This window comes from Mesocricetus auratus, unplaced genomic scaffold (genome assembly GCF_017639785.1).
Source record: "Mesocricetus auratus isolate SY011 unplaced genomic scaffold, BCM_Maur_2.0 Super-Scaffold_100004, whole genome shotgun sequence".
Taxonomy (NCBI): Eukaryota; Metazoa; Chordata; class Mammalia; order Rodentia; family Cricetidae; genus Mesocricetus; species Mesocricetus auratus.
In genome coordinates this window covers 27,719,625-27,745,811 of record NW_024429189.1, presented here as the reverse complement: position 1 = coordinate 27,745,811, position 26,187 = coordinate 27,719,625, and the positions used below count along the sequence as shown (strand labels likewise).

The following is a 26,187-nucleotide window of genomic DNA, read 5'->3' as shown; positions in this document are numbered from 1 at the left end:
GGAAGCAGAGAGAAGGAAATGCCAGCCCTTAGTTCATTTCCCTTTTGTCCCGTTTTATTCAGTTAGGGACTCCAGCCCTGGAATCATGCCACCCCTATTTCAGAGGGATTTTTACCTCTTCAGTTTATCCTCTCTGAAAACACACCTCTCTGGAAACACACCCACAGACGTACCCAAAGGCATGCCTCACTAGTACCATAGGCATTAACTAATTAAGTTGAGTTGGTGATTAAAAAATTAACCATCGCTTCAGGATTTCTTATTTGCTTTGAAGAAATATAGTTGTTTCACATTTGTGCACACAGTGCTTTCATATGAAGAGTTTAGTAAATGAACTTATATTGGCAATAAGCCTAACAGAGGTCTGCCTGGATGGTCTCTTAGCTTCCAGTTTATGACAAAGGAAAAGCAGTGTGTCACCAATGCCTGCAATGCTCCTTCCTAGCCCCAGTCTTAGTAAGTCTGTCAGGTTTGGTTTTTCACTTTGCTGATTGTTCAATCCCTCTTCTCTTCCAGTTTCTCAAATGATTAAATATCTAACAGAAGAATACTCATTTTATAGGTATAATGGGAGGTGTGTGTATCAATAATTTTTTGTCATTTCCTGTTTCCTGGGGTAGTTGGTAGATGTTTTGCATTGCAGTCCACTTCATTCACCGTTCCTTTTGTCTTTCATTCAGTGGTGTTTATCTTTTATGTTCTGTGGACTCTGTTAGTTGTACCAAGGAGTTTAAGCCATAGCCACTGTGTGAGGGAAATACTATATAGTAATGAAGAAAGGCATCCAAAACTATAGCGCATGCCAGTAAGTGTATATATGAAGAGTCCTGCTGGATCATAAAAGGCAAGTAAGACTCCCCAAACTGGATTCTACTGAAAAATTTTCTGTTATCAAATAAATTGGACAATAAGTACATTAAGCCTTCCTCTTGAAGTTTCCTTGTATGTACCACTGAAGTGCTATAGATTATATGAGCAACTCTTCTGTGAAGACACCCTTTTTACTTCATTTTAGGTTTTCCAAAACTTACTTGCACACATATATCATCTTCCACTGTGGGATACTTACATTCCATGAGTCATCAGATTGGGAAATGAACCATTAGGTGCTACATCCTTGCATAGCTGGGATCTGGGAACGCTGACTTGGGCCAATAAGGAGATGAAAAACTGACAGACACATAGACACAGAAAAGGGAATTGGGTGGTCTGGACTCTAATGGAGAAGTCTCAGCACCCTGGAAACTCAGCATGCTTCTTATATACAGTTAAAAAGGGAGGTGGAGTTGTATACGGCTCAAAAAGGAGATGATATCACTAACAGAAATAACAGGGTTATTCTATATGACTGAGCTGGGAGGCAGGTTTAGCTGATCTTGTAGAAGCAATCTCTGCAGGAGAAGAGTTTTCAGACCATAAGCATCCGGGGAGAACACTAGGGCAGATGTTTTCTGCACACACTTAACATGGACACTCAGACCAGAAAATCGCTTTGCTGTCATCCATCCCTCTCAGCTTCACTGGGGGGAAGGCTCTGCCACACCCATGGGACTGAGACATTGGATCATGTCCTTTGTAAAACAAAGCACATTCACTCAGGACTTAACTTACGCCCTAAGAGTTACCACCTAGCACATCTGGTGCTATGCTATTCTATTATAGAGATTAAAAAATACTTGTTCTCTTTTTTTTCATGGATGAAATGTTTATTAGTCAGGAACCTCTCCCCAACAACTGTCAGAGTCTGACATACACTAGTTTAGGCAGAAAAGCATAAGAGTCAGGATTGGGTCTTACTTCAGAGAGTCATCTCGTGTTTTAGGTCCCTCCCACATTCCTCTTCCTTTTCCAGCATCTGGCTGTGCGTTGATATAGATTTCCTCCATGTGGATGGAGTGGGCATTAGGAAGAAGAGGAGGCCTGGTTACAAGCAGCTCTGGGCTCAGATCTTTCTAGCATAGTGACCTCAGAGAGGAAAGATTTCCTTTTTTGATATCCATCGCATAAATTGCAAAGATTCTGATTGTCTCAGCTGAAGTCATATGCTCACTCAGAGTCAACCACAGTGGTCATCTATATAATATATCATCATCATCATTATTGTTGTTACATTACTACTACTACTACTACTACTACCACCACCACCACCATTCCTATCTGATCACAGGAAAATCCTTATTCTCAGTATGGGAAGGAATTCTCTGAATTAATCCCTCACAAATATACATGGGATAAGGAGATGCAATTCATCAGCAGAGAACTGATAGTAGTTGGCTAATGTGTTGGTTACTTTTCTGTTGTTCCGATAAGACACTCTAACCAAGGCAACTTATAGAAGAAAAAGTTTATTATTTTGGGCTTACAGTTGCAGAGAGTTGGAGTCCATGAAGGGAAAGTAGAAGCAGTAGGTGGCAGGCCGCTTGGGTAGCATATGAGGGCTCACATCTTGAACCACAAGCACGAAGAGGAAAACACACTGGGAATGGCACAGGGATTTTTTTAAAGTCACAAAGCCCACCCCTTCCAACAACATACCTTCTCCAACAAGGTCACACCTCCCAATCCTCCCACCAACTGGGGACCATGCATTTAAACATATGAGCCTATGAGGGACATTCTCATTCAAACCATCACAATGACCAACATGACTTAAGGAATAAATAGTTTATTTTGCCTTTTGGTTCAAGAGGGAGAAGGGTCCATCATGATGGGAAATCATGGCCGCAAGCAACAGGCTTGGCAGCAAGCAACAGGCATGGCAGCGAGTGCAGGGGAAGGGAGTGCAGGGGAAGCTAGCGCAGAGCTCACATCCTCAACTGCAAGCACGAAACAAAGAAAACAAATGATAACTATGACCAGGCTTTATGATCTCAAAGACTTCCCTCCCCCAGCCAGTGACAATTTTCCTCCAGTCAGACTGTTCCTTCTAAACCTCTCCAAATAGCTCCACCAACTTGGAACCACATATTCCAAATCAGGAGTTTCTGGGAGACAATTCTCAACCACCACAGTAAATGGAGAGAGATTCAAAACAGCAGATGTCTATCATGGTGCGGTTTAATTATTAACTTCCAGATTTGGCCGTAATAGACAGTTGGCTCTGATTTTCAATTTCTGTTCAAAGGACTAAAAAGTCAACTATTTTAGTATTTAAGTCATTATTTTTAGAAGATATCCCTAATTTATGAGGTAGTTTCTAGTTAATAAATCCAAATAGGAAGTCACCACAGCCATTTCCCTAAACAGATAAGAGGCTTTATTGGCCCCAAGGTGTCACATTGTCAAAGTAATATATTCTATGAGTGATTTTCTTAGGTTTTTAAGTAGCTACAATGACTCTATGAATATTTTAGATTGAAAGTTTCTACATTCCTGTTATAAGGTATTATTAGCAGTACAGCCTTAATTATCTGTCCTTGGCTATGGTGATCCCCAAATAACTTATTGGACAGAATCTTGGCCCTACCCAAGATGCATGTGACTCACCTCTAAGAGGCTGCAAAGAGACCTTTTGGGTTTAGGTTTAGAATTGTCATGAGTTTGTGCCAAAGTTTTTACAAGGTGATGTTGGTTATATCAACTCTGCTTCCTGCCTATAAGTCAGTAGCTCTGTGTTTAGCCCCCTGTGTGGCACAGTTGTTTTTGAGGGATTTGTCTGAGAGTAATCCTGAACTTACAGGGAGAAAGATAAAAAAAGATCAAAGGATTTGCAGCTTCTAAGAAGAAGGAGGTTCAAGGCTTTCGGAGAGCTGGCTACATTTGGAGTCCAGTTTCTGAGATTTTTTAAATTGTGAAAATAAGAAGATTCGTGTTGGGGACTTGGATGGACAAATGCAAAAGAGCTAGTGATAGAGTTTTGGGGGAGTAGCCAGAAAGAGGGGACACATTCCAAGAGACAGGAACTCATCAGTATGGGCACTGCCGACAGGTCTCACAGGAAGGGGCTCTGAAAGAGACCCTTGAGAGTACAATTTGGAGCCTGTGGTAACATTGAAGAGAGTCGTTTCCTGGGCTTTGAGTGAGCAGAGGCCAGACTGCAGCCAGCATGAACCTAATGAAGAAAGAACCACATGCAGGGAGTCAACTTCTTCAATTACAGAATGGTTCTGTAGAAAGAATAAAGAAAGGAAGATAGCATCAGACAAGAGAGCCAGACCTGATTGATACATTTCTCACCCCACTTGAAGAACTTAGGTATATGGAAGAAGACCATGAATGGGGTGGTTAGAAATAGAGACCAAAACAAAAGCAAGAAAGAGGTCCATTTCTGGAGCATGATACTAGTGCAGCAGCTAAGCTCACAGGAATGAGATCCTGGGCTCATAGAGAGGATGAGAGATGAACCTTGGCAAGGTCATCAGGACAAGGCATGAGAAAGGAATGCCAAGGGCCTTTCCAGTGAAGCAAGGGGTGAGGCTCTCCCTGCTCAGGAGGGGAATTGCTTACATGTGATAAGAAAGGTGAAAGCCAAAATAGATGGAGTAAAGAAAATGTTCATGGGATTTGTTGACTACCCTGTATAAAGCTTTGTGTCAATGTAGAATATATTCAACAAAGAATTAGGGTTGGGAATTGGCAGGGTAGATGTCCAAAGAAAAGAAAGCAAAACAATAGAAGGATTTTGGTGACTGTGGGGCTTTGGTTCCAAAGCTAGGGAGACAATGCAATAAAATCTGATGATGTATGGGGGAAAAGGCAGAGGGAGAATTAAACACTGTAAATTTTAGGAGACAGAGGCTTTGCCCCATTTCTGGTACGCGGTACCCAATGAGCAATGTTGAGAAATGCAAAATGTGCTGAGCTAAAGCTGCAGGTCGGGTAAGACTACTGAGAACAAGCGGGTAGCTGCTAGGCAGTCCATAGGAATGAATCCCCAGAGCTCTGCAGTATGCAGCCTTTCTCAGCAGATACAGTGAGGTGAGAGATTGACATTATCAGCAGCATCTCCCATGGCAAGTCATAACTGATGCTTAGCTCCAAGTTAGTCTAGCGAAATAGGTTGTGGAAGAGGTAAGGCCATTGCAAAAGAAAGGGCTGATGGTTACAGTTTCAAATAACTGTCATTCAGTGGTGGATGTGACCTGTACAGCTAGCATGTGAGCCCAAGAACCATGGTAGAGAGAGAGCCATGTAACTGTAAAGTCAGTGGGGAGATCTCTGTGATTGTGACTGGGAGATCAAAGCAATCGACTTCCCTAGGTACCCTCTATTTCAGGGGCTGCTACAGAAGTATTGCCACCTGGAAGCACTGGTGACAACTGAGGACAACTGTAGATAGGAACAATTAAGAGTAGGGTTGTGGAGTGTACTCCAGGAGAGGAGTATTTTGTTGTCAACTCTGTTAAAATTTCTGGTGCATGATTACTGGTAAAAATCATCTTTTTGTCAGCTTTATTATTGTTTTTAAATCTCTGCAGATACCACAGTTTATATTCCCTACTCCCACTTAAAATACCATTGGCAGCGAGTTGTGTAGGAAGAACTTTGAAGATATGCGAGGATGTAAAACAGGTTGCAGAAAGTCAGGTGGAAACAGGAATGCTTTTAGAAATGGGTGAATAACAGTGGTAATGAAGAGTGGCTTGTTGGGTTAGCATGGGGAAAAGGCCAGTATGACATCTTCATCCCCTTCCTTCCTTCCTGTGACCCTCTAGTCACACCTTGTTCTACCTGCTCCCAACCCTGCATCCCCAGGTCCAGTCCATATTCCATCTCGAAGAGATTTGGGTATTTGGCTTAGAACTGATTGTAACCAACAGGGAATTGACTTCACTTTCATCTGTGGATTTTTCTGGTGGTGATAAAATACCCATCATTTTGCAGCTCAGAGGGCAATTCCCAGGGAGAGCAACTCATGTCTCCTTTTTCAGGTGGATGTGCTTTGAGTTACTTCCTTCTGCCTTGAGTTCACTGAATAGAGGATAAATACAAGCCTGAGGTTTTCAGCTGTCATCAAGATATGTTTTGTTCATCTGAGGGAAAAACAAGCTTTGTAACAGCTACTGTTAAGACTGTCCATCAATGACACCAATCCAAACCTGAGAAGGCTGTGGTCATCCAGAGAGGCTGCCATCCATATGTTTTGGGGACACAGGCAGGTAGGAGAGGGCAGGGTCGAATGCCAACAGCACCATCAGAAATTTCTAGTTTGGATTAGACCCGAAGTATGTAACTGTGATCTGTAGCACACAGACAGAAATAAGCCCTGCCTAGGTAGTAATTCATACCTGGTTTTGTTTTGATAACAATAGTCAGGTAAAATCCCTTTAATGTATATATTTATCTATGTTGTGGTCCACAGAATGTGGTCCCCAGGCCAGCAGCATTCGTGCCATTCAGAAATGTACTAAAAATGCTGATTGCAGGCTCCATTCACTGTCTTTGAATCAGAGGCCCAGGGTAGAGGTAGCCAGCTGCCCAGCCTCCAGATGACTATTCTAGATTCAGGCTGAGCTGCCTGGTGTTGTCCTCAACCTGGACTCTTATTCATTAGCATTGCTGGGAGAATGTCTTAAGCAAGTGTTAGCACTTGGGCCTCACCAGTAGGATTTGATGGAATTGGTAGTGTCCTGGCATCTGTTTTTGGTAAATTCCAGTGGTTTTAGTTTAGTGGTCCCAGCTAAGTACCATTGTCCCACAGTGATCCAAGAAATGGTTCTCAAACCCATCATGTGATCACCCAAAACTAACTTATTAAGAACAACTTGGCTCTTAACAAAGTGGCGACTTAGCCATCTGTATACAAAGCAAACCACAGCGTGGAAGCATTTCTTTTCGTTTTCTTCACTGTTGTGTCCTGAGCACCTGATGTATTGTTTGGCACTGAGGATGTGAAAAGTGAGCAGTGTTGATGAATTGTATCGATACTCAGCCGGGAACTGGGTTCCAGGAGTCTTGCAAAGGAACGAGCTGAAGAATGACCTATGCTTGGGGCTTGCCTGGTCCATCCATTCCTGCCTCTGCAGATGTGCTTTGTTCTCATCTCAGGCACATCTGCACCAGGGTGTCACTGCCTTGAGTCAGGACTCACCCAACCCCTTGTGGGAATCGGTCTCTGCCAATGCTCTTCCCACCAGAGTTGAGTGGGGCTGATTCCCCTTCCGTGGGGCTGGAGGGGTGAAGCACAGTGTTGTGGTCCGGAGTTTCAGTGCTCGCTTTGGACAGACTCCTTTTGGGAAGGAGTTGGCTCCTGACTCACCTCTGTTTTGATTTACACGTTGTTCTCTGGGTACCCTACTGCTAACGGGAGGCTCTCCTCCATTTGGTGGAATGGAAGGATAATCTTCTGAGTGAGGTTTGAACTCAGATGGATGTCCCAACTGGTAAAATCCCATCTCAAAGATGGTTCTGCTGAAGTGTCCCTCTGGCGGGGAGACCGCGGCAGGTACCTGTTTAACAGTCATGTTGAATGTTCAAGCTCATGGCTTCAATTCTATGGAGGAAGTTTGTTTATAAACAGAGTTTACTTCAATGGAGCAAATCATTTTCCCAGTGCATGGGAGTGGGGAATTCAGTGTTGGTTTCTGTACCCTAACTAAAACTCTGCCTCTCTGCTCTAATTCACCGTCTGCTTATGTTATACTATGATAATATTCTTGTTTCTTAACTGAAGTGCTTGCCCATGTGTTCCCTTCTTGGCAAGCCTTGTTTGCCATAGCTGGTTAGACTGCAGTTATCCCCACGATTCCAGGTAGGAGGAAGACCTAGATTTGCACATGTAAGCTTGCCTAGGTCTTACTGAGGGCTCCCCAACACCAGGCATTGTTGCTGCACCTTGAGGTTCATTCATTTCTTAGGGTGCAGTAGATATTCATGTCTCCTCAGTGATACACAGGTTCTCTTCTTCTACACAAGGGCTTACCATCCCTCCAGCCTCCCAAAGGCCGGCAAGCTTAAAGTCCTCCTCAAATTATTGTGAATGTCTGGCCTGACTTGGCAGCAGCTGTTGCTTGTGAACAATACAATGCCTCTCCTCCCCCAAGAGAAGTTACAAATGCCTCTTCTGCAGCACTTTCCACCTTTGTAGACGCAGGGAGCGTAAAATGGAGTGAGAAATGAATGCCGGGCTCCTGTTTGGGGATTCAGTGCACAGCCTAAGAACTATTGAGTTTAGCCATTTCCTGACATTGACTTTCATAGCAACAGTTTAATTTGGAGAAAATCTGCTACCTCAAATGACTAAAAGTATTTATGTGGAAAATTTTCCAAATGATTGGCTTTACTGTGTTGCCATTTTCTTTCCCCATGAATATGTGAGTATTTGGCTTTCTCCCAAGAGTTCTTTTCTGCATCACTTCTCTTCAGGAAAAGACAGTTTTCTATCCAGAGCCAAAGTAGCGCCAGGAGTCTTCCTCGTTTAAGCAAAGCATTGTTTGAGTTTAAGCCACAGCATCTGTAAGAATTTAGAATCACTGTGTTGTCCATGCCCTTGAATTTTCTCAAAGGTCAAGGCTGTCTGGATAACCTTAAGTACATTCCCTGTGGAGCTGGGCTCTCTGCAGCCCCGCCCCGTGCCTGGCTCCCACCTGCATCAGTCTTACCAAAAGGTTTTCTCCTTCTTCCTGACCCCTTGAAGTCTTCAGCCACCTCACCACTGTCTGCTCTTGCCAGCATCACCAGTGACTCCCCACAGTTAATTCAGTGCAATAATAGCTTTGGATAACAGTCAGTCTTTCTGTAACATTTGACATTTTAGATATCATTTGTCTTACCTTCTTGGGGCTGCTTAGTTTATCCTCCTTATTTCCTTAAGTTGTTTCCTCTTCCTTTGTCCCCTTTCTTAAGTGCTCTTTTTTTTTTTTAGAAATGAATCATACTCCATTTCTTTGTTTTTTTAAAAGGAAATCTTTTTAACTTTATATATATGTATACATTCATGCATACATACATACATAATTCCATGTGAGTGCTCTGCATGTAGCCCTGCATTCCTGAAGAGGGCATCAGATCCTGTTATGGAGGGTTGTGAGCCACCATGTGGTTCCTGGGGGAATTGGACTGAGGACCTTGTGAAGAGCAGCAGTCAGTGCTCTCTGCTGCTGGCAAAGCCCCACGGTGTGGCTATCCTACCCCTTCAGCCTGAGTCCATGTCGCCCTTCATCTTTCCACATTGGTGTTTGGTCTTACTGGGTCTCTCTTCAATTCCTCAAACCTAACATGGTCTCTCATCTCTAGACTTGCGTATGGTACTTGCTTCTTCCTAGTCCACTCCTGCTTTCTGCCCCTTGGCTGGAAGGGATCCCTCTTTTGGGTCTCAGGTTCACAATACTTCTCAGACATACTCCCAAGTCTGGCAGAGGTGCCTCCCCCAATGGCTTCTGCCTCATTGTCCCATCAAAGCCCCCCCCAAGCTCCCTTTCACAGTTTCCCCGTCTTGAAACTTGTGTTGGAGTGTCTGCTGTGCAAAGATGGGAGCTTATCACCCATGTTGATTGCACATGCCTGATGCAATATTTCATTCATGACTAGCACTGAGTTCAATAAATATCTATTAAGTGGAAAATGAGCCTCAACATGAACTGTCACAGCCTTCGCCATGATACAAGCATAAATAAATGCCATAGTCTCATTTGCAGTTTCTTCCTCACTAGTCAACCTCCCCTGGCAAGAACGACTATTACTATCCCACAAAGCAGACAAAAACTTTGTTGCAGACAAAGCAACCTATAGATCCCACAGGAAGAGAAACTTTCCAAGGTTCTGAGAATTAGCATATGGTAATTGGCAAGTCCCAGGGTATCTTTTAATTGAACCTTTGCAGAAGTTCACTTAGCTTGTACTCAGTGCTTAAATTGAGTAGAACCTCATTAAGGAGGTTGTGTCATGTCACGCCTTAGTGAAATGGAGAGAATGGGAAACACGGTTTCCCACAAGGAGGCAGGGGAGGCAGGGAGCCTGCTGATCTGTGACCCTTTGATTCACAGGTTGGGTTGCTACTGACTCCTGACACATAAGAGTGGAATAGTATGGCCATGGCCTCCGAAGAAGGCTGAGATTGCCCTTCTCAGATCTTGTTGTGACTTTTCTGTTTTACATGCTTTCCTTCTGTTCCCTCCCCGAGCTTCTCCTATATTGCCAGTTCCTGAGCAAGCAGAGCGCCCAGAGCATCTCTCCCAGAAGCACATGTGAGGGAACGGTATGACTGGCGGGCTCAGACCACCATGGCTTTCCTGTACCTCCCTGCCACCATTTGCTTACTCTGCCCCATGCTCTCTGTGATTAGGATAAGACAAGAAAGGTGCCCACTCTTGGGTGCCAACCCCACACTGACTGCCCCATCCTCTTTGTTCCTACACTCCTTGCCTCCCCAAAGTCCTCCTCCATGAAGCTTTTGTTACCGCCTGAACTGTGCCCCCAACATTCCAACAAGTGGCCATCCCATTTTCTCTAACTCCAGGGAACCATATTTGTACTCCCTGAAAACTCTTTGTTTGGTTCTTCCGCACATCTTGCTTCTATGTTAAGTTATAAACGTCCAAAAAGGACTTTTTCTCAGCATGCCCACACTGTCTAGCACAGGAGGTGTTTAGGGGCAATTGGTGTAGGAGGAGAGATCTAGGGAGGAGGACTGCACAGAGGTTAATTGCAGGGGGTAGGGGGTGGAGGCTAAGCTTGTGTGCTGAGAACAGTCATTCCGGGTTATGTTTCTGCTCTGCTACTTAATGAGCAGGAGGCTTTGGACAAATTACACCATTTGTCTGAGCCTCTGTTCTGTATCTTTAAAAGACAAAATTATACATACAAAATTATACCCCTACCTGATTATTGTGAAGCCTAAAAAAGAAATCATAAAGCACTTAGCACAAGACCTTTGCCTCATGAGCACTCAGTGAATATCAGAACCCACATCACAGAAGGTCTAGCGGAAATGCCGCCATAGAAAATACTGTTGTGTATACTAAGGGCAAAGGGCACTTGTGACTAATGCGACAAAGCGAGTTAAACCTAAGCTGTCACTGAGAGAAAGCCAGCATAACCTAATCCTCCTGAGAGCTCAGGTGCCTGCTTTTGTAAAATGGTGCATCTCACCTCTGTAAGTCAATAGAATCATTTTAACATGAAGACAGCAATAATCGAGGCTACTCCAATACAGGCAGCAGAGAGGGCTAGGTGAGCTCATAGTGGACCACATTTTAATGTCTAATGATTTGAAAGGATATGGAAAAGAAATGCTGAAGGGAAAACGTCATGTTTTTGCTGCCATCTACAGATGTCAGAGTGCAATTTTTAAAGTGTCTTACCATGCCCACAAGCCTTCTTCACTAAGCCACGCCATATATGAAGCGTGGTTAAAGTAATAGTAACCTAAATAATTTAAGCGCATTATTACAGTAATTTATTTTGCCCTGCTTTCTAAAAGTATGTGCATTTATTCAGGGATGCAATCTTTCTAACTGCCCGAGTTCTGTTCAAGTTTGCCATCAGAAGGCTGGGTCATAACTCAGGGTTGGGTGGTTGTTGCTCAGCGCACAGCAGCTCAGCGCACAGCAGCTCAGGGCACAGCAGCTCAGGGCACAGCAGCTCAGGGCACAGCAGCTCAGGGCACAGCAGCTGTAGCTTTGGCAGCTTGCTGGCAGGGTCAGTGTTTTAAATGGTGGCCGCAAACACAGAGCTCAGCTGGGTTTCGCTCCAGGCTTTCCAGTATCTCTCTGGTTACTAGAATTACTGTAAATTCCTCCTCATTGTTTGGATATGAGAAATCAAAACAAGTAGAATCAACTGGTGGGGGAGAGGTCCCTTCTGAGATGTCTCCGGTTGCACTCTTATCTGTGTTCTGTGTGAGTCAATTATGGCACACCTACCTGTACTGTGTCTCTTTTCCCAAGGGTTAAATATAGACAAGAATTATTGGAGAAGCGTTTGATGGAGAGACAAAAAATGGCCCTTCAAGAAGTTCAGGAAGAAGAAGAGAGAGAGAGGCGCCTGGAAACCCTTCGAAAACAGGTGTTTCCAATTTGGAAAATTTTTTAATGTCTGTATGTGTGCTAATGATATTATTATTGGGACTAAGTTCATGACATCTGCTATATAAAATGTAACTCTTCCAAACTAGGACATGATTTCCATTCCCAGGAGTCAGTTAGGTTTATGTTGAATCAGGTCCAGCTTAATATATTTAAATATATTTAATTCTTAATATATTTAAAGAAGTTTATCTACAGCATTCAAAAAGCTCTCCCAAGGTCTAAATGTGTACATATCTCCCCTAGTTTGTTATCCAGACAGTATTTGTTTGCAGCAGTGAAACTGTTTCCAGTCAAAGGACTGTCCTCAAAAAATGTGGTAGAGCAAGATAATCCACTATGGAGTGGGAACCTTTGCTGGGAACAATCCCACAGTCAACAAGCCTGTTAAGTACCACTTTACAAATACCCCTTCTGTATAGAAATAAAGTCCTCCCATTGCCTTGCCTAATAAAAGTAGGCAAAAGTGGATGGAAGTAGACAGTACATGGCAAACGCAGGGATTTAAGAGACTGGGAAATGAGAGATGGTTTCTCTGGTAATTTTTCTAAACTCTGACTCCCCCATGATTTCTTGGACTGGTAACAGCACAGCCTAGTCAATAGGAAGTGGCTGTGTACTTTCCTTTCTAAGTGAGTAGAAGTCCTACAGAGTCCTGGATGAGACTTGACCTTGGGTGTCCTTCAGCTCTGCAACAGCTGGCAGTGCTCAATGGCAGGAAAAACTTGAGTTGTTTATTTCACCTGCCTTGGTTCCATTTCCTCATCTGGAAGATGGGAATAATAATGGTACCCCCTGCCCCATTGGTTGCAGTAACTGGAGATCAAATTTGTTAGCACTTACTAACTGCAAAGACTTGTTCCAATGCTCCTCAGCATGCCTCCAAGGAAAGTATTTTCAATGCCCACATGTTGTAAAAGAAGAAACCAAGAGGCCAGGTGCTTTCTCCAAAGTCACATAGCTACTAAGTGTCAACTGGGACTCCTATGACACAGCTCTCACATCAGCATCCTCTGCAATAAAATGGGTTGTAGAGATGACTTCAAGGCATAAGAACATAGATTATTCAATCAGCAAAGAATTACATACTATGGCTTTCTGGAGACAAACTTAAGTCACAATTACTGGATATATTCTTGTTACAAATATAACTGATAACTACAGATTACATGTGACTAGAATTCCTTCTATCTACCAGTCTTTTGTAGGAAGAAGTTTTCTGTTTCCATCACCTGTAATCAGTGTTTAGAAGTGTAGTATAAGCATTTGAACTAGGAAAGCTATAATAATTAAATTACATTTGACCCTGGTCATTTTATTATATTTTTGAAATGGCATTAACATGCCATTTACTTGACTTGACTTGCAGAATTAACAAGCTGGTGTTAGTAATGGTACATATGATTGACAAAATTAATGGTTTCTTTTCATTAAGATTTTTGGGTCAGAGCTGCTATTACTATGTAGGACAATGACGTTGTATTAAAATGATTCTGCAGTTTTACAGTAGAAAGGTAACTCATCTCTAATAGTCCCAGGGAGTCTACTTGCCTAGCATGATTGAAGTTCACCCTTCTTGTCCAGTAATGAGGGCACAATCAACTTCACCAGAAAGCCTCACGGTCTTGGTACTTATAACTATAAATCGACTGCTGAAATGAATTTTGTTGTTTTTTGTCATTTTCAAGGTGATGGGATATACCGGTTTTCTATGTAGCATTCCACTTGATTTTTATCAGACAAATAAGTTTATATCTGAAATCAATCATAATTGGGACTATTTAATCGTTAGTGAATGATCACGGTATTTAAATGCATCATTTGACAAGTGTTTGAATTCTTTTGTAGAGCTCCAGAAGTGGCCTGAATTTAACATCCCTGGCTCTTTCCTCCGAAGTTTTATATTTCATAACACTTCTTTAATGGTCATTAAACAAACCTATAATCTTACTCAGAAGCATTTATCTTGTCCCCTCTTCTGAGTGGCCATGCTTTCTCTTTTCTCAGGTCGCTGTTGTTGTTCAATCTGATCCAGTTAGAATGATGTCAGATACAATGGCATGGAAAGCTAGGATGGGCACTGGAAGTGAAGATGAATTTATCCTTCAAAAGCCACTCTTCACATTGACTACATACAATGAGAAGCAGGTACCTATGGGACTTAGCAGCATTGGTGCGAAGTCCACACTGAGGGTAGGAAGAACTACCCAAGTGTGTGCCTTGAGTTACAAATTATTTTCAAGATTTATGTTTAAATACATTATATATTAGCACATTTTTACTTCTAAATGACAATACATAATTACTGAATGAATTTAAATTTATAGAATTGTGACATAAAACAATTTAAAACCATGTGTATCGCTAAAAAAAAGAACGTTTTTTTCAAACGTTCATTGATATAAAAAGGTTATTGAGCCTGGTTGGGGGGGGCAGGGGAGGAGGGGAGTGAGAGGGAGCTGGGATTGATATGTGAAGCAAGCTTGTCTCTAATTTAAATTAAAAATGAAAAAAGGTTATTGATATTAGTTTGCAGTTCAAAGATTTCTCTATTGTATTACGAATTTATATCTAAATTCACAATGTAAATCCCATTAAATAAGCAACCAATGAGACTGACAGGAAGGATTGAAGCCAGCTGTCCCAGGTTATGTTTAGAGCTAAGGAGAAAACATCTTCAGTGGAAATGCCTTTGAGGGATCACGAAGCTGTTGGTAGGAGCTCAGACTTTGTTTATGATGTGGCTGGACCCGAGAAGGGAGATTCTAAAGAACTTTTAGCAGGAGGAGGATGGGAAAGAGGACATATGAGTGAATGGATATCACCAAAATTAAGGGAGAAAGCAGTCAAGAATTTATAGACCTGGGGAGAAAAAAGCCGAAATCTCCTGAGACCCATTGCCAAATAAATCCATAGCGTCTCTCCTGTGTGCTGCATATGGGACAGTGAATAGTAAGGTGACATTTTCATTCATTAATAGTCAAACGGGTATTTCTGAAATAGACAACTATATTCCGGTTCTTTGTGAGAGTGTGGCTCTTGGCTCTATCCCACATGGGCCAGCCTGATCCTTCCTGGAGGATTAGAGCAGAGGGTGCCGGTCAAGAAGGAGAGTACTGTATACAGATTTAAGGCACAAGGGTAAGGCCAGGTCTGTGCTGTGTATGGGGAGAGAATGAATGGTTAACTCTGCTGGCAGGTTAGAGAGATGGAGATCTGAACCTGAAGATTTGGGGCAATAGCTGCTAAATTCTTTCAAGGTGATTGACAGTTTAAAGGGTAAACCGGTTAGTGTGCATAGGGAGAATTCCTCAGAAGAAGGTGTGGCTAGATCTCCAGAACCAGCTGCCAAACGTGGAGAGCAACTTCACCGGAGAGGGCTAACTAAACTCAGAGGAGGGCAAAGTCCTAAGGCGCTGGAGCGAGTCACCAGGGTTTCCCTGGCAGAGGGAGGGGCAGGGGCACAGGCTAAGTGCTGAAACATGAGAGTAAAATGGGCTAGGGTCCAACAGCGAGTCACAATAAGTCTTTCTACTCAGACATCTGAACTTGATCCTGTGTGTAGACAGGATATTTTAAAACAGATTAAGTTAAGTAATGACATTTGTTTTTTGGGGGGCTGGTGGTGGTTTGAGACAGGGTTTCTCTGTGTAACTATTCTGTCTGTTCTGTAACTAGTTCTGTAGCCCAGGGTGACCTCAAACTCACAGAGATCCACCTGCCTCTGTTTGCCGAGTGCAGGGATTAATGACACGCACCACTACCACCCAGCAGCATTTGTATTTTATTCTTGTATCCCAAATAGAAAATTGATGGATGTTGGGGTAGAGGAGTGGTGGTGAAGGAGTCGTAAACAGCTCTGACTGCAGAGAGGGGAAGGATGAGGAAAACGAGCACAATTCCAACCTAGACAAGGGCCCCTGTGAAGAGCATGCATTGTGAATTCAAAGCCACACCCTTGATTTACTGGTTATGTGCACTTGCCTAAACTATTAACTTCTTTCTGCTTGTTTCCTTCATCTTTAAAATAATTACTTGCAAAGTTCTTGTGGGAATTAGAAATAATAAATATCTGCTGCCTAGAATATTGCCTGGCATTCAGCAGTAACTCAACAGATTATTGCCATTAACCATGTAAGAATACAGAAGGGAAACAAAGTCTGGGGAGAATTAGTTTTGTTCATGTCATGTTTAGGGCAAAGGGGTATAAAGTGTGCTTTTGAGAAACTGATTACTGGCCTCTGGGGAGGAGAAATCTTCCCTCTTCATTTACTTTTTACTAAGAAACATGGATAATGGAAAATATTAAAGCTTCATAGCCCTGGGGTTAAAGAAAAAAGTGAGTCCTGCGCAGAATTTGGGAGGTAGTGGCACACATCACACAGAGTGTGACTCCTTGGAAGCAAGAGAGAGTAAACAGGGACAGAAAAGGAAAAACCTGGGTCCAAGGTTCACATGGTCATTTCTCCAACAAGGACCTTTGGGTTAGTCCTGGCCTCACATGCACCTCTACCCCAGCCCTGCTTCCAATGCATCCCTATCCCAGCCCTGCTTCTGATTGGTTGCCATTGCATCTCCCATCTGGAGTATTTGTAAGAGTTGGTTCTTCTCTGCTGCTTCCGGACACAATTAGGTATTTATTACTTCATGTCTAGACAGTCACAGTAGACTCCTGACTGTTCCCCCTTCCACATCCTTTCTTTTCCTGCCATTTTAGTTTATTCTGACTTTATAATAAGATCCATCTTCTTAGGTAGCCACACTTTCATGCTAAAAGCAGAAACAAACGCCATGGCACTAGCTAGGACAGATGTCAAGACTATGAAATTCACCACCCCAGTCTAAATGTCATTTCTTGACAGAGCTCCTCAGTGGCACAGTGTTCTGTCCAAACTCCCTGATCCCAAAATTGACCTGCTTCATCTCAGCATTTGTATGTGAGGCCTCCCTGTCTGGTTAGATCTCTTTTCCCCCCTCTCTGATTCAAAGAAGGTTAAGTCAGATTTCACAGCTGCCCAGCTGTTTCTTTCCCAACCCACCCCTCCTCCCGTGTTTTGCCATGTGAGGCACAACCACAGGTCATCTGTACTCATTACTTACACTCACTCAGAACTCACTGAGGAAGCTAGCTTCCAAAGCTTATGTAAGACCTTATCTTTTCATGGGGTTTGGACTTCAGATTCAGGTAAAATGCCTCACTGGGTATACATCCATATGTGGTCACCTGTTATTGTGACACCGAGTGGTAACATTTAAGATGTGCAGGAAAGGGACTAAGGTTCAGTCAAGTCTAAATGAGAAGAGAAGTTAAGCTATTGTGTGTCTTCTCCCACTTAGCATGATACAGGTAGGGCATTTTCCAGGTCTGTTTGAATAGAAATCTAGCCTCAGAGTCTCTTTTTCAAGGAGTAACACATGTGATTATAACATACACATTACTAATTGACAGTGAAGTTAAAGGGGCTGTTTGAAGATGTTCAGGGGGCTGAAGAGATGGCTTAGTGGTTTAGAGCACTTGAGGCTCTTGCAAATGGCTCCCAACATCAACCTAGAAACTCAACTCTGTGCAGCTCTTGTTCTGTGAGTTAATATTGCCAGATTCACAGAGATCATGGAGTGCCTGTTACTTATGTTATCATGTATTTTGGAGGTTGTGTTCACCATAAATACAATCTGTAAGAATTATAAATTCCATAGCCACATTCTTTCTGCTTGTTATTTTAAAATTTGACTTTTAATTATGGAAGTTTCCTTAACTAAATTGTCACTTCCTCTTCCAGCCTCTGTAAGTACTACATACCCTTGTGATGCATATATGTGCATTCAGACACACACTCATACACTTAATAGTTTTTTAGTGATAGCTTCTTAAAATATATCCTAAAGATTAATTGTATTCACTAAAGTAGACTTATTTCTTAATACTTTATTTATATTATTCTAGTCAGCAATAAATATTCAAAGTACTGGAAGTAAGGTTCTTTTATTTCATCATTTAATAATTTTAATATATATAAAGTACTATATAATGTTTAATGTTGGAAATAAGTAATGTACTGGAAAGTGATAATGTTAAAAATTGTTTGGGCATTTTTAGTAAAACATCTGCAACCAAAAAAAATCTCTGCAATCACGGAACTAACAAGTTTTATTGTCATCTAACCATCTACCTTAAAAAGATACACAACTTGGGAAAATATGAACATCAGTGATAGGTTTGCTTCAGGTAAATAAGCTGTTGTTTATTTAAATTGCACTTTATACCTGCAGATAACTTCTGATCCTAGACTTCGATTTGAGTTAGCGCTTCGAGAAGCTGGACTCCATAAGACACTGTATGCCAAAGAGATACTGCCAAAAATCAGTCCTCGGAAGCCTCCAAGGAAGGACACAGAGTCGACTGTCTTCAAAATCTAGAGGGCATATGCAAATGTCATACAGATGTGGATAATGACCATCACTACTTCTAAATTTTTAAAAACCACCAGATATGTAAATCATAGCATCTATTAAACAACTTTGCCTTTTATAATCTTCACCATTTTGTGCTTTATTTGTTTTTCCTTTAAGTAGCGTACTATTACCAAATTTACTAAAATTATGGGACTTTGGTATACATGCTGTTGTTTGGTAGGCTGTTATTTTAGAGGTTTTTTTTCCTATAAAGAGGAACTCAAAATAACCATTTGCACAAATTACATATTCCGTGGCTACATCCTGTTTCTGCTTGTTATTTCACCATTTGACTTTTAATTATGGATGCTTCAGTATCACTAATACTTCTATTGTTCTTTGGTTTATTGTAATGGAGGAGATTCAACCTTTCTCTATATTTAGAAACCAGTTGGTACATCATGCTCTCTGCAAGCCAGTCATCTGAACAAGCTCCATTTGCAAATTTGCCTTAAGAAGACAATAGAAGTGGTGTCTCTGTGATTTTGTCTGTGAAGACATGGTTATGTGGTGGTTTGGAAGGAAAAACTGAAATTTTATGATGCTTAAAATGTTAACAGAAGTTCCAAAGTATGTAAGAAATACATAGATGACTTTCTTTGAAAAGAAGTAGTTCATATAAAATGCATAAATTTTTAGCTATTTCTAAAAAGCAGTGATTCAGGCAAGAAAATGTCTTGTTGAACTTCCAGTTGCTAATAGTAGTAGAAAGACTGCCCAGTTTTCTCCCCTCTTTATTGCCATTCCCTGAATTGTGTATCCACCTCTAACCATGGGGTTGTTGTCTCTAGGTAGTTATGGGAATGTGTTGAAAACCAAAATACCCAGGGCTGAGGTTGAGGCTCAGTTAGTAGAGAGCTGGTCTATAGTGCCCAAAGCCCTGACTTTCATCTCCTGTATCCTATAACACGGGTGTAGTAGCACACACCTGAATTCCCAGCACTCGGGAGACGGGAAGCAGGAGCTTCAGAGGTCCAAGGTCATCCCTGGCTATATGACCAACCTGTAATATAGGAGATTCTGTTGAAAAAGGAAAGAGGAAGAGAGGGAAATGCAGGAGAGGGGAGATGAGGGGAGGGGGAGGGAAAAGCAGGAGAGAAAAAAGAACAGCATAAAAAAAACCAGTCTGATTGGGAATCTTCACAACCACACATGAGTATAAGTAAAATCAACCCAGTCTGTCGGTATACATTGCCTTATTTATAAGAGGTTCCATAGGGCAAAAAGTCTTACCACATCCCACAGGTCATCCCAATGTTCTTTGTGTCATTATAATATCTCATCAGAAAGTGTTGAGATCCTTAGGAAGAGGTGGAGAGTGGTGGGCATGGATTTGTCTCGGGGGCTTTTCTGGGGGTCAACATGTTAGTTTACAAGACTCTGACTATAAACCCATTCGAACCTGCTGCAACAGGAAACATCCTGTGCAAACAGCAAGATGTGGAGGCTGCTGGGCCTGTGCATCCTTACAGGCATGGGCCATCCACGCCCTAGTCCTGGGAGCACACTCAAACACTACTGAAATATTAATTCTTTAAATCTTTTTAGACTCTCTGGATAGCTAAAGACTCCGAGCTGGTCCCACTTTGTCAGCATGCAGCACTGCCATTCTGAGATAAAGGAAGATGTCCCGTGTTGTTGTGATGAGAACTGAGTTGCGATCTGGACAGAAGTCCAGCCGTTGACTATGCCCAGACCCAGACTTTAACAGCTTTCTTTACTTTTTAAAAAATTGTATTGATGGTAGCTGTTAATCACTGAGAGCAAACTGAATGCTTAGCATCTCAGTGTGTGCTTTCCACATATCTGATCGTCCTCGCAACCTTCTGATACGGTTCTTGTCATTTTAAAGGTCCAGAAATAAGTTCAGAGAGATGAAACAATATACATCTTATCAGTTGTCTTCAAACAGAGACATTACGTCAATGTAATGAGCCCTGACCATTTTAAGGTAACGTGAAAGAGAATACTCTGAAATCTGGATGGTTAGTAAACGCACAAAAAGATAAAAATACTCCTGTGAATGACCAGTACCACCCGATGCTCAGCACTGCCCAGGGATGTGGTAGCCACAGGAAAACGGGAAGATTGCCTGTGGTGGCACAGGCTATAATCCCAGCATTTGGAAAGGGGAGACAGGAGGTCAGGAATTCCAGGTCACCCTCAGATATGCATAGGTGGAGGATAACCTGGACAACACGACACAATGTCTCCAAAGCCAAAAGGCCACAAAACAGCTGTGTGGCGGAACACACCTGTCATGGGAGCACTTGGGATGTTGAAGCAGGGAGATTAGAGGACCAAGGCCAGCATCAGGTGTACAGAAGTATATCAGACACTGTCTCAACCAAGAAAGAAAGGGGACATAGGGTGCTTGCATTATAACAAGCATTTTATCTTTCTGCATGTTTATTAATCATCTAGATTTCAGATGATTTTCTTTCACTTTACTTAAAAATGGTCAGGACTCACTACATTAATTTAATGTCTGTTTGAAGGCAACTGATAAATGTGCATTATTTCCTCTTTCTGAACTTATTTCTAGATCTTTAAAGTGAGAAAGCACACCCGTGCCTGCTGAGGTGGTGGTTTTTACACCTTCTGATTCAGCAATTCTCCTCCTATCTGTGTGCTATTGAGAGGCCCCTGTTGGCATCAGTGTGTGGATAGCCGAACCTGGGGTTCATAAAAGAAATCAAACTAAATTTCATCAGTAGAAAACTGGACAGACATAAAAATAATGATATATTCGTTTATGGAATTACATATCACAAAGGGAATGGGGGGATTTTATCGATATGGACATTATATTTACCCAAAGGAGTGAAGAGTCATATTTCATTTACCTAAAAGAACAAAAATCTTCCAAGATAATCTGTATTACTTATGGCTGCATGGGAGGAAAAACAATAGAGAGAAGGAAGAAAGTGAAGATCAGGGTGAGGATTACCTTGGGTGGACAGGTAGGATTGAAGGTCCACAAGTTTCTGAACGTGCTGTATTGCTTAACCAGGGATGTGGTTACAGAGTATTCCTGATCATTTTTGGTCAATGTATGTAGTTTACATACTGTTGCCTGCCAAATAAATCTCAGCAAAATTTAAAAAAGGATATAAGAAAGCAAATAATTAAAAGCACAATTTGCTAATGTCCATGTGCTTCCACAATAGTCTTTTCAGTTAAGTTTGTGTACATTTCTGAGGAGCAAGACCTGCCCCTTCCTGGAAGTCTTCCTTCTCTTGGCATATTATAGAATCCCCTTGATATTCTTTCTCCCCAGTCCAGTGCCCTGTTACACTTTGGTTCTTGCTGGTCTAGTTTTCCTGGATGGCGTGAAAAAGAAAAAAAGGAATGCATACCTAAGAACACCAAGCATTATATGTAAGTGTGCTCACACTGTGAGTGTGTGCACATGTGAATGTGTGTGTGTGTTTGCGCGTGTATGTGTGTGTTGGGTTATAACACTAACAAAAATGTATTTTCTTGGTAGTGCTGCAAAACTAATTGAAACTTTGCTGGAGAAATGGTTCAGCAGTGAAGAACATGTGCTGCTCTTGCAGAGGACACCAGTTTGGTTCCCAGCACCCGTGATGGGCAGCTGACAACTCCAGCTCCAGGCGATGGTAATCTGCACCCAGATTTGTCCATGAATGCACACATGTTCATGTGCACACTCACATACACACACGTATAATTTAAAATAATAAATCTTCAATAAAGACAGAGAGAGAGAGAGAGAGAGAGAGAGAGAGAGAGAGAGAGCACAATCTCATTGCTACTAAATGACACTATCTGATTCATCTCCCAGTCTTTGAGGGAAGTGGGCTGCTCCCATCTGGAGGAAGACTGTGTCATAAGTCTTGTTGGAAGCCCCTCACCCTGTCATGAACCCACAGTTTAGGTTCCTGGCACTAGGGAAATGTCCAGAGATCTACAAAGATAACCCCAGATAACACTCTAAGCAATAGTGGAGAGGCTACCTTAAATGACCTTCCCTGATAATGAGATTGATGACTACCTTATATGCCATCCTGGAGCCTTCATCCAGCACCTGATGGAAGCAGAAGCAGACACCCACAGCTAAACACTGAGCTGAACTCCTGGAATCCAGTTGCAGAGAGGGAGGAATGATGAGCAAAGGGGGCAAGACCAGGCTGGAGAAACTTACAGAACAGCTGACCTGAACATGGAGGAACTCATGGACTCCAGACTGATAGCTGGGAAACCAGCATGGAGTGATCCAGTCTCCCTGAACATTGGTGTCAATTAGGAGGCCCGGACCTCCTATGAGGCCTCTGGTAGTGCATCAATATTTATCCCTAGTACACAAATGGACTTTGGGAGCCCATTCCACATAGAAGGATACTCTCTCAGCCTAGAAACACAGGTGAGGGACTAGGCCCTGCTCCAAATGATATGTCAGACTTGGAAGATTCCCCATGGAAGGCCTGACCCTCCCTGGGGAACAGAAAGGGGATGGGATGGAGGCTGGTGGGGTGCAGGGGAGGAGGGGAGGGAGATGGAATTGGGATTGACATGTAAAACAAGCTTGTTTCCAATTTTAATTTTAAAAAAGGAAAAATACCAATATGATAAAAACCACAATAAATTCTTTAGCTATATATATCATACTCTTTCTCCTTTTGTTACAAATGCATTGTATCTTTGTTGTCAGGGATAGTATAAATATTACATATTTTCATTAGCTCCTAATTTCTTTTCTGAAATGGTTTCTTTACAAATTCATGTGTGAATACAATGAAATATGAGCACATACATCCATTTCCCTCTCCAACTCCAACTCCTACCCTCCCAACCCCATATACTTCTTCCATCTTCATGTCCCTTTTTTTTTTGCTATATAACCTGCTAAGGGGCTGGAGAGCTGTCCAGGTTTGATACCCAGCTCCCACAAGGAAGCTCACGACTGTCTGTAACTCCAATTCCAGGCTTCTGATTTCCTTTTCTGACTTTTGATTAAACCAGACACACAAGTTTTGCACATATATACATGCAGGCAAAAACATCCATACACATAAAATACAATTTTAAAACATTATAAAAAATAACCAAGTACAACTAGTGTTGACCATATGTGTGTTGGGGGGCATTCTCTGGAGAAACCCATCAATGGCTATACGCCCCAAAAAAGTGATTCTCCCTTGACTGGCTATAACTCCTCAGTTAGAGACAGAGAATCATGTATCCTCTTCCATCCATACTACAGTTTTAGCTGACTCGCTCTTGTGCAGGTCACCATAGCAACTGTGAGTCCATTAGTGCAATGGCCAATTCATGATTGGCAGCATTCCACAGCATTCCTCTCTATCCTCCAGCTCTCACAATCTTTCCACCTTTTCTTCAATGCTCCATGAGCACACAGGTTGACCAGGTGTCCCATTTAGGTTGACCACTCACAGTAACTTATTTCAGCGCTATGACCGGTTCTGCATCTCAGCACTGACTGACGCCCTCTGTAAAAAGGGGCTTCTCCGATGAAGGCTGAGACAGAGCAGCTCAAGTCTATAGGTATAAACATGGATATCCAGGGGGTCACTTGACAACGGGGCCATTTAACAAAACAGCAATAGAAAATGTACCCAGGGCTGAGGCTGTACTTTTATCTCACTTTGTAAGCAAGCATGTTTTGCTGATGTCCCTGAACTCTGTATCAGCTTTCTACTTGTCTGTTTGCTGGCCTGTATCCTGTCTAAGGGAAGATTCCTTAGGAGTTGCTTGTGGAAACCATATTTTGAGGGTGTTAATAACACTGTTGGAGGCCTTTATAGTTGCAAATCGGTTTTTCCGGGGAATAAAATGCCATATTTACATTTTATCCCCTTAGCATAAATGTCAGGAGGCCAGTTGTAAATGGTTTCTTTCCCTGACAATTTCCTTCCTTTTTTTGCCTGACTGCACAAAGCATTTCCTTGCCTTCCTTATGATGTAATAGTCACTGAAATTCTGCTGATGTCAGTCACCCTGACTGGCTACAGTCAGCAAAACCAGTTCCCTCTTATGGTGCAGATTCAAATTTATTCCAGAGATTGTTTATAAATTCTACATCTTTAGTATTTGTTATATTATAATTTTTTTGGCTTTTCCCCAGGACCTCTTACTAGACTATTCTGATCAGTTTTCTCTTAGTCTCCTTGGTCCTTTGATCTCATTTCTTGATGCCTTCTCAGGTTTTACTTGAAAATAGTTTCAACTCTATAAAGAAGCTAACATTTAAGAAGTAATACCTTTAAACAAGAGTCATGCACTGTTTCACATTCTAGGTGTTCTTATGACACACATATGTGTGGACACACGTATACACACACACGCGCATACATACACTCACGTACACACATATGAACACATATTCATATACACAAACATTCTCTGTCTCTCTCACACACACACAAACGCACACACACATACACACTTTTCCCTGACCATTTGAGAGTATTCTGTTCTATCAGTTTAGGTCTGCTCACTAAGGGTCAGAATACTAGCTTCGCTAAGCACAGAAGAGCCACACACAGTGAGATGTATCGCTGCTATAATACCTCCCACTCTAGTCTCCCTGTCTCAGCTATGTCCTCTGAGCCACTCACAGCCTATGGAGCATCTCACATCAGGATCCAGTCAGAAGTTGGCTACTGAGTTTCGAAGTTGCTCAACTCCTTTCGTCTGGTCCATCTCTGTAGTTTTGTCTTTTATGACTTTGGCTTTTTATTTGCCATACATACGTGTAACTGCAATGGAAAGGTTACTGGGCTAGCCAATTGTAAATGTGCACTTGAGGGCATTGGGTTTAGTCACATTATTACTCAAATGCCACTGCCATCCCTCTCTGGAACTGAGTCTTTTCATTCTGAAACTCTGTACCCATAGCCAAATCTACCCTCCTTCCTCTCTTCAGCCACTGCAGCCAGTAGTATAGATTTCAGCCCTGTGACCTTGTGTGCTCTAAGCGCATTATATAAGTGAATCGTGAGTAATTGATTTGTGTGAGGAGGGTATTTGTCAGGCTTGTTTTACTTACCACAATGCTTTCCGAATTCATCTATATCATGCCTGAATCAGAATTTTATTCTTTTTAAAGACTGGATAATATTCTATTGCATGTACATTACATTTTGTAGAGAACTATTATAAATGTTGATACATAGCTAGTTATCTGTTTGAATCCCTGCTTTCAATTCTTTTGAGACTATACCCATGAGTGGTGTTGGTAGATGATGAACTACTTCTACATTTAATGTCTGAGAAACTTACATGTTTCTTTCCCACAGTGCCCTCAACATTTTACAGTTCCAGTAACCATGCTCAGATGTTCCAGTTTCTCTGTATCCTTTACATTGCATGTTACTCTCCCTACCCCCCTTCCTTTTTAAACAATAGTCATCCTGGTGGGTATTCATTGATGTATAGATGCTTCACTGTGATTTCAGCTTGCATTTCCCTGATTAACAACACTGAGAATCTTTTCAGGTACTTCTTGTTCATTTGTAAATCATCGAAGAAAAACATGTTCAAGTCATTTGCACATTTTTAAATTAGGTCATTTGTCGTTATTGTCTTTAAGTAGTAGGAGATATTTCTATTTTCTGGACATAAATTCATTATCAGATAAATGGTCTGCAAACATTTTCTCCATTTCCTTGCGTTTTAGATTTTTACCCTGCTGGCATTATCTTGTGGTGTATCAAACAGTTTTTTGATGATGGTCAAGTTTGTTTTATTTTTCCTTTCTTTCCCTCCCTCCCTCTCTCCCACCCTC

The 26,187-nt window shown here is 42.0% G+C and overlaps 1 protein-coding gene across 13 annotated transcripts in view; it reads left to right on the top strand.

The window, feature by feature from the left end:
* The window catches only part of Ccdc148 (coiled-coil domain containing 148), a 261,051-nt gene extending 242,550 nt beyond the window's left edge, over nucleotides 1-18,501 (top strand). For all 13 annotated transcript variants that reach the window (XM_040745389.1, XM_040745390.1, XM_040745388.1 and 10 more), the window contains 3 exons: nucleotides 11,826-11,943; nucleotides 13,971-14,111; nucleotides 18,234-18,501. In XM_040745389.1, coding sequence (XP_040601323.1) covers nucleotides 11,826-11,943; nucleotides 13,971-14,111; nucleotides 18,234-18,380 — 406 coding nt within the window. In that variant the 3' untranslated portion in view covers nucleotides 18,381-18,501. The remainder of the gene's footprint in view (nucleotides 1-11,825; nucleotides 11,944-13,970; nucleotides 14,112-18,233) is intronic.
* The last annotated feature ends 7,686 nt before the right edge of the window (nucleotides 18,502-26,187 follow it).